Source organism: Phallusia mammillata, chromosome 2 (genome assembly GCF_965637545.1).
Source record: "Phallusia mammillata chromosome 2, kaPhaMamm4.hap1.1, whole genome shotgun sequence".
Lineage (NCBI taxonomy): Eukaryota > Metazoa > Chordata > Ascidiacea > Phlebobranchia > Ascidiidae > Phallusia > Phallusia mammillata.
The window spans coordinates 22,118,115-22,126,885 of record NC_137253.1 but is presented as its reverse complement, the minus strand read 5'-3'; the positions used below and the strand labels follow the sequence as shown (position 1 = coordinate 22,126,885).

General features: G+C 43.7%; 1 protein-coding gene across 1 annotated transcript; it reads left to right on the top strand.

Annotated features, from left to right (window-relative positions):
• Positions 1 to 823: 823 nt before the first annotated feature.
• On the top strand, positions 824 to 6,565 carry LOC145213151 (uncharacterized). Its single transcript, XM_080081386.1, has one exon. The coding sequence runs from the start codon at positions 824 to 826 to the stop codon at positions 6,563 to 6,565; it is 5,742 nt and encodes a 1,913-aa protein (XP_079937512.1).
• The last annotated feature ends 2,206 nt before the right edge of the window (positions 6,566 to 8,771 follow it).

Genomic DNA, 8,771 nt, shown 5'->3' with positions numbered 1-8,771 from the left:
AGCTGCGTTAGTTGCTAGGTTTGCAGTCAATTTAAGTGAATTTATCCTAATTTCTTGATTCTATTTGAATAAGTGAAACTGTAAATGTTAAGAGCAATAGCTAAAATGCTGAATTGTCAGTTGTGGAACCTCTAGCCGCGTGCTAGTAAAGCCCTGGTTACCCAACAGTTGGTATGTTTTATGTTTTTGCTTGATTTGTGTTTAACTTGTGTTAATGTGTATTTTAACAGTAACTTGACTTGTTATGAGTAATTTGGAAGTAATCTAATGTAAAATATGACCGATTAATGTAGATTTAGTTTAAAACCTTGTGTGTACTGTTAAAACTGCTTATTGTTTGATGGTCGCTATGACGTCATAATGTGTACGTCTGGCTTATGTATGTTATTTGTGGTCACAGAAAAACCGTTGCCGTTGCTATTGACGTTGTCGTCTTGGTTTATTCGTCAGCGTTGCCTTTTATCGCCAAAAAAGAACATTCGTTGCAAAAAAAAAAAAAAAAAAAAAAAACTTTAGTGTGACGAACGGCGCAGGGCCAGGCTGCGCACCTAGCGGTCGTTACATTAAAGTTTTTCAACTTACGGAAAAACTGTTGAAAAATCAAGTTTTTCAACTTTGGAACACAAAGTGTTCAACCTACGGAAATCGTTGAAAAATAAAGTTTTTCAACTTACGGAAAAACTGATGAAAAATAAAGTTTTTCAACTGATTGAAAACAAAGTGTTTAATCTACGGAAGCCTCTGAAAAATAAAGTTTTTCAACTCGTTGAAAATAAAGGTTTTCAACTTCGAACTTTCTAACATCGTTGGTAGAGCTATCAAGATGGTTGAATCTCAACACACTCTTGACAATTTAGTTAAACGACTGAACTTGGCATATCAAGATGCAGAGGAAATTATGATTGATTCCTCGAATGTGCAACAGTTAAAAGAGAAGACTTCATCCATTGATGTTTTGTACGACGAATGTGTTGGCAAACACACAACACGACTGGATTTTGTAAAAAAGAAAAAAGATAGAAGAAAAATTAATGCTGCGCTCTCAAGTTTGCGAAGTGGCAAGCAAGAATTTGATGCGCGCACAGAAGAATGGTTAGAGGAAGTAAGGCGTTCCAAACCGCCTGAACACTCGAGCAAGGAACCGTCTGTCAGCGATTTTGGTTCTAGAAGTAGAATTGGTTCACATACAAGTTCGAGGTCGAGTTGCAGACGTACTGAGGCGCTGGTAAATAAGGAAGTCGCGCTGCTGGAAAAGGAGTTTCTGCAAAAAAGGATGGAAACAGAAAATCAGTTAAAACTTCTGGAAGCTGACCATAAAATAAAGGCTGCCACAGTGGCAGCTGAGTTATGGGAAAGAACGTCTTCATCGGGATCATGTTTCGCTGGATTTCAGCCAGAGAAGCAAGTTGAATTACCAGTCCTCTTCTCACCTGAGACCAAACCCGAAGTAGTAAAAGAGGAAAAGCAAGCATCAGACTCCAGCATTATTAACAGAAGCAGTTCAGAAGCGCAGGTAACGGACATTCCGTCCTCCTCGCGTTGCGAACCTAAACCAAAAACGGAAGCACTGAATCATGAGCCGGAGGTGAGTGACCTGTGTCGTGTTGCTGCAGTCTTAAAGGCAGGGATGGAGCTTCCCAGGCCACAGCTATTGTATTTTGATGGTGATCCGCTAATGTACACGCGTTTCATGATAAGCTTTGACGAAAATATTGGTCGGCGGGTAGACAGCGACAGTGTGAAGCTTAATTATCTGATCCAATACTGTCGAAAAGAAGCACATGCAATGATTGCCTTTTGCATTGGCCTTGACCCTCCGGAAGGTTACCGAAGGGCTCGCGATTTGTTATTCAAGCGGTATGGACGTCCTATCATAGTCGCACGTGCGTACGTGGATAAGCTAAGTCACTGGCCTTATCTGAAATCCGATGATACTGACGGACTGATAGATCTAGCACAGGCATTAGAAGAGTGTCTGGTGACCCTGACTCATCTGGGATACTTCGCAGACATCAACAATTTTGAAAATATGCTGAATATAATAAAGCGATTGCCGTTTGCACTGCAAAGTCAATGGAGAAGACATGCTGCTAAAATTGAAAGGAATGGGGAAGAGCCTCGTTTCTGTCACCTTGTTGAATTCGTTAAGAAAGAAGCGTACATTGGAACCACGATGTTTGGTCGAGTGTTGGGTCCTCGGAAGGACAGAGATACGCAGAAAAGGCGCAGCAAATCTCCTACGACGAGGACAAGAGCATCGACTCATGCGACATCGGTTGCTCCGGGAAACGAGCGTAAGGCTGAACCTAGAAGTCCTCAGAAGCAGGGATGTCCTTTGTGCAGTAAATCGCACGACCTTGGCAATTGCGACGTGTTCAAACGGAAGACCTTTGTAGAGCGAAGAAAGTTTCTGCGTCAAGTTCGGCTGTGTGACAATTGTTTCGTAAAGGGTCATATAGCAAGAACATGTAGTTTACCAAGCTCTTGCACCATCGGCGGATGCCGTGGAAAGCATCACAACCTTCTGCACTGGACAGAATGGAAGACTTCTTCAACTGCACCCGTACGCGAAGCGTCTACGCAGGCCTCAGAAGAGAAACCGACATCATCAAATGCAACTGTCACCTGGACTTGCATGAGCACTCATGCAGAGAGTGTGTACCTTAACATAGTGCCGGTAAAGGTTACAGCCAGTAATGGCAGAAAGCTGGAAACTTACGCCTTTTTGGACCAAGGATCGACTACAACCTTGTGTGACAAACGACTGATCAAGCAGCTGGACGTCGGGGGGAGAAAGACAACGTACTCCTTGACCACTGTCAGTGATAGGTCACAGAGAAGAGAGGGTTTGGCCGTCGATTTAACGGTGGCGTCGCTCGACGGGAAGCAATCCGTACGATTAAACGACGTTTTGAGCGTGGACAGTTTGCCAGTCTCCCCAAACAGAATACCGGAAGGGTCGCTTTGGCGATGGCCTCACTTGCGTAATTTAGAGTTTCCTGTCTTGCCCCTTGGGGAAGTCATGTTGCTGATTGGAGCAAACGTTCCCGAGGTGTTCTGGATAAATGATGAACGAAGAGGCGGAAGAAAGGAGCCAAGTGCCGTGCGTTCTATGCTCGGTTGGTCGCTTGTAGGTCCATGTCGTAGTAATGGTTCAAGAAGTTCACAGATACGGGTGAATTTTGTAACCTCGCAGGACGAAACGTTGCACCAACAGATAAAATGCATGTGGGAAAGCGACTTTGGCCAAACCGCGTTGTCACCCGGAACGACACTGTCGAAAGAAGACAGGTACGCATTGAAACAGATGGAAAGCTCAGTGAAGTGTCATGACGGACACTACCAACTGCGAATGCCATGGAGACCAGGTGCTCCAAACTTGCCAAATAACCGTGCTATGGCAATGAAGCGTTTGTCATACTTGAAACGGCGATTGGAAACTGATTCGCAGCTGTATGAGAAGTACAAGCAAACGTTGGATACGTACTTGAACGAGGGATATGCCAGACGTTTGAAGTGCGACGACAAGGAGCCGGAAGATGGCGCTGTTTGGTACCTGCCGCATCACCCGGTTGTACACCCGCAGAAACCTGGAAAGGTGAGGGTCGTCTTTGACTGCGCCGCCAGATATCATAATATTTCGCTGAATGACCAGCTTTTGCAAGGCCCAGATTTGCTCAACAGTCTTTTTGGGACGCTTGTCCGATTTCGCCAGGAACCAGTTGCTTTTGTCGCCGATGTAGAAGCGATGTTTCACCAGGTAAAGGTTGATCCGATCGATGCATCTGCACTAAGATTCGTTTGGTGGCCTGAAGGCGATTTGTCGCGTGAACCCGTTGATTACCAGATGCTGGTGCACATATTTGGTGCAGCCTCGTCTCCTTGCTGTGCTGGGTACTGTTTGCAGAAAACTGCTGAAGATAACAAGGCGAAATTCAGTTCTGAAGCGGTTTCGACAGTGAAACAAAACTTCTACGTGGACGATTGTTTGAAGTCCGTAAGGAAAGAAGACGATGCAATCAAATTGGCTGGAGAGTTGCGTGAATTGTTGCAGCTCGGAGGATTTCGGCTCAGAAAATGGGTGAGCAACAGCGAGCGTGTGTTGTCGTCAGTCCCAACCGAAGATAGATCTGTACAGTCCATTATATTAAATGTTGATGTAAAGCACATGGAACGTGTGCTTGGAGTGTTGTGGAATTTTCGCTCCGACGTGTTTGAATTTGACGTAAAGGTCAAAAAGAAGCCTGTAACGAGGAGAGGAATACTTTCCGTGGTCAGCTCCTTGTTCGATCCCCTGGGTTTCGTTGCGCCTGTAATATTACATGCGCGAAAGCTTTTGCAGGAGCTTTGCAAAGAAAATTATGGCTGGGATCAGGAAGTTCCACCGGATATAGAAAAGAGATGGAACGCATGGATTTCTGAGCTTCCAGGTCTATCAGAAATTAAGATTAAAAGGTGTTTTCAGACCACTGGACTTGAAGTCAAGACGCACGAGCTGCATCATTTCGCAGATGCGTCTTCCTGTGGATACGGAACAGTCGCATACTTGCGAACAATGGATGAACAAGGCAATGTGCATTGTTCTTTTGTTACTGGAAAGGCCCGTCTTGCGCCTTTGAAGATGGTGTCTATTCCCAGATTGGAATTGACCGCAGCTACTCTTGCTGTCAAGATGGACCAAGTTTTAAGGCAGGAACTTGACTTGGATATCGGACGATCCGTGTTTTGGACTGATTCAACTGCAGTTCTCCAATCCATTTACAACGTAAATAAACGGTTTTGTACCTTTTTCGCCAACCGACTGGCGAAAATTGAGGAAGGATCCGACGCGTCGCAGTGGAAGCATGTTCCTACTGCATTAAACCCAGCTGATGACGCATCTCGTGGGTGTACTGTAAAGGCTTTTCTCCAAAACAAGCGTTGGTTCACCGGACCTTCGTTTTTAGGCAGCGATGAACGTCACTGGCCTACGAATCCCGTGAATACCAAAGATGTTCCCGAGGAATATTTAAACATGAAACCGAAGAAAATGTTGGCTGTGCATGTTGCAGAGGAGCAGTGTTTGTTTGATGATTTAATTTGTCGCTATTCTTCATGGAAGAAATTAAAGAAGGCAGTTGCTTGGCTCCAGCGATTCGTTGACTATCTGCGTTCTAAGAAGAACCAACACCTATCCAAAAGACTGACTGTCGCTGATCTTGAAAGTGCTGAGCTAGCGATTGTCAAATATGTTCAAGGAAGACAGTTTTCTGACGAAATAGAGGCATTGTGCAAGTGCGAAGACTTAGATCGCACCGGGAAGAAGAAAGTCATGAAGAAACTGCCATCAAAAGCTCTTCATAGACTCAATCCTGTTTTGATTGGTGGTGTGTTGCGAGTGGGTGGCCGCCTGGAAAGGGCACCGATTCCCTTTGAAATTAAGCACCCGATGATTCTCCCAAACGCACATCACATTACTACTTTGATTATTCGCGAGACACACGCTAATGTTTGCCATTCCGGAATGTCGCACACTTGGGCAATTGTTCGTCAGAGATATTGGATTGTGCGAGGTGGTGTAGCGGTAAGAAGAATCCTTGGAAACTGTGTGTTCTGTCGAAGAAGAAATGCTTCAGTCTCGAAACAAATGATGGCCGACTTACCTGTTGAGCGCACGACTCCGGGTGAGCCACCGTTTTCGTCTGTGGGTGTGGATTACTTTGGACCCATACTCGTGAAACAAGGAAGAAGCGAAGTCAAACGATACGGTTGCATCTTCACGTGTATGACCGTGCGTGCTGTGCATTTGGAAGTAGCGCACTCGCTTTCTACTGACTCGTTTATTGAAGCTTTCCGAAGGTTTATTGGAAGACGGGGAAAGCCCAGGCGCATTTTCAGTGATAATGGAACGAACTTCGTCGGCGCTGAGCGCATACTGCGCGAGTCTCTTGAAAAATGGAATCAAACTCACATCGAAGAACGTCTTCGCCAGTGGGGCGTTGACTGGTCATTTAACCCACCTGCCGCCAGTCACATGGGTGGCGTCTGGGAACGTCTAATTCGTTCGGTGCGCAAGATTTTGAATGTATTGTTGGGACAGCAAGTGCCTTCTGACGAGACGCTGAGTACGCTGCTTGTTGAGGTCGAGTTCATCCTAAACTCGAGGCCCTTGACTCCCATCAGTCTTGATCCTGCCGACAGAGAGCCTCTGACACCGAACCACCTGCTTTTGATTGGGCGACATGATATCTCGCCACCCGGAGTATTTGTGAAGGAAGACAACTACGTTCGACGGCACTGGCGCCAGGTCCAGTACTTGGCCGACCAGTTTTGGGTCCGTTGGACAAATGAGTACCTGCTGACGCTACAGACGCGTCAGAAATGGCAATTTCCCGAAGAGAACCTCGACGCTGGTGATCTGGTCCTGTTGGTCGACAACTCGGCACCACGAGGAAAATGGCTCACCGGAAGAATCGTGGAAACGTACCCGGATAAGTCCGGGTTTGTGCGAAGTGCTTTGGTTAAAACGCACGTTGGGTCGTTCAAACGACCGATCGCGAAATTGTGTTTGATTATGAAGGCTTAAAGTGTTGTGTTTGTTCGTTACGTTTTCCTTTCTCGCTGTTTGTGTGTTGTAAAGATGTTCTCATGGGTTCGCACATCGTCGGGGGGTATGTTACAGCGAGAATTAATTGTTCCGCTTCGCTGATTTAAGTTCTCCTTTATTCGTGACGTATTGAAATATTCATCCGCGACAGAGCATGTGCTTTGAACGCCACGTTTTTGTGAGCTGCGTTAGTTGCTAGGTTTGCAGTCAATTTAAGTGAATTTATCCTAATTTCTTGATTCTATTTGAATAAGTGAAACTGTAAATGTTAAGAGCAATAGCTAAAATGCTGAATTGTCAGTTGTGGAACCTCTAGCCGCGTGCTAGTAAAGCCCTGGTTACCCAACAGTTGGTATGTTTTATGTTTTTGCTTGATTTGTGTTTAACTTGTGTTAATGTGTATTTTAACAGTAACTTGACTTGTTATGAGTAATTTGGAAGTAATCTAATGTAAAATATGACCGATTAATGTAGATTTAGTTTAAAACCTTGTGTGTACTGTTAAAACTGCTTATTGTTTGATGGTCGCTATGACGTCATAATGTGTACGTCTGGCTTATGTATGTTATTTGTGGTTACAGAAAAACCGTTGCCGTTGCTATTGACGTTGTCGTCTTGGTTTATTCGTCAGCGTTGCCTTTTATCGCCAAAAAAGAACATTCGTTGCAAATGCAAGAGTGGGTCGTCTTGGAGGACAGGCTGTAGGACGGGCGCGTTTTACAAAAAGGGTTATCTAGTGTGACGAACGGCGCAGGGCCAGGCTGCGCACCTAGCGGTCGTTACACATAGTATGCCTGTCATAAAATGTTTAGTTGGGTTGGCTTGTACTGATTTTTTTAGTTTGGGTAAAATAGTGGTAGAGCATATTTGTAGTTTTTGGGTCACATGTAAACAGCAAGCATCATGACAATGACAAAAAAGATAATAAACATTTCAAAGTAAAACTGATGTAAAATACTGCAAAGTTTGACTGGAACTGTACTTGTCACACTTTTATCACCGATCTTGTGTGTTTGGAGCAACTAGGAGGTTTATCTGAATTGCCGGAACTTTTCAATTTAGGAGTTTTTTGTTTAAAAGTAACAAGTTTGCATTTCAAAACCATATAATAAACCGATTTTAGATGTCCTTTATCACTGACTTTGGTGTTTGGCAAAAAGTGCTTTTCCTTGTGAAGATTTGATGTGTTTTGGCTATGACAGTTCAGTTGGTTGGCATCCAGCAGGTATATAAGATAATAGATTGATCATAAATAGAAAGTATCTGTTCTGCCAGTAAATCTCTTATTTATTTATCTAAAACAAAAGTATAAAATAGGTACTGGCATGTATTATTAGGAATTAGGATAAGACTGGCATGCATTAGCTTTTATAAAATTGGGCTATACACAAACTTACCACAAGTATGATGATATAGTTGGCGCAGAAGTCACATGACACAACAGGTTTGTTTAACAGCAGCGCTCCTGTATGTACAGATTAGTCTTAAAACAAACATTTTTACCTAAAAATGATGCAATAACCACAAAAACATTACTTGTTACTTACCACTAGCAGGCTACAACTGAAAATCGCAGAATCGACTACTGTGGTGTAATTAGGCGTATCACAGCATTTAACAAAATGGACTGCGATGTATTAGGCCTTAAAACCGAAAACCCCTAGCAAAAAGGATTTGCTGACTTCAAAAATAACTTACCGGCCGTTGCAATACATTTACCTCTAATTTGCTACAGCGAATAACCTCAATAACTAATATAAGAGTTTAACTGGGCTTAAAACACCATTTTTAGTATTTCGCGCCAAATTCGCTAATTTCTTCTTGACAACGGTAACTCAGGACCTGCCACTTTACATTAAGTCAGGGGTTCTTAACCAGGGGTACGTGTACCCCTTGGGGGTACGAAGCACCAAAGCAGGGGGTACGACATGCAGTGTGAAATTGTACACTATTTAGGCATATTTGTGAAGAACGCGTAACAAGTTACTTTGTTATATGTCTTTGACTGATTGTTGGTGTGCTGTAAATATTGTTGAACTTACAAGACTTATAAGTTATAAATACACTGAGTTTAATTCCTATTATTACAATTTTATTTACTTTCGTCGGCTATTGTAGACCATTGTAGGGGTACGAGAAAATTTCATGAAAGCTCAAAGGGTACGAGCGCTAAAAAGGTTAAGAA

Coding starts and splice junctions, on each gene's coding strand:
- LOC145213151 (XM_080081386.1), top strand. CDS start 824: ATGGTTGAATCTCAACACACTCTTGACAATTTAGTTAAACGACTGAAC.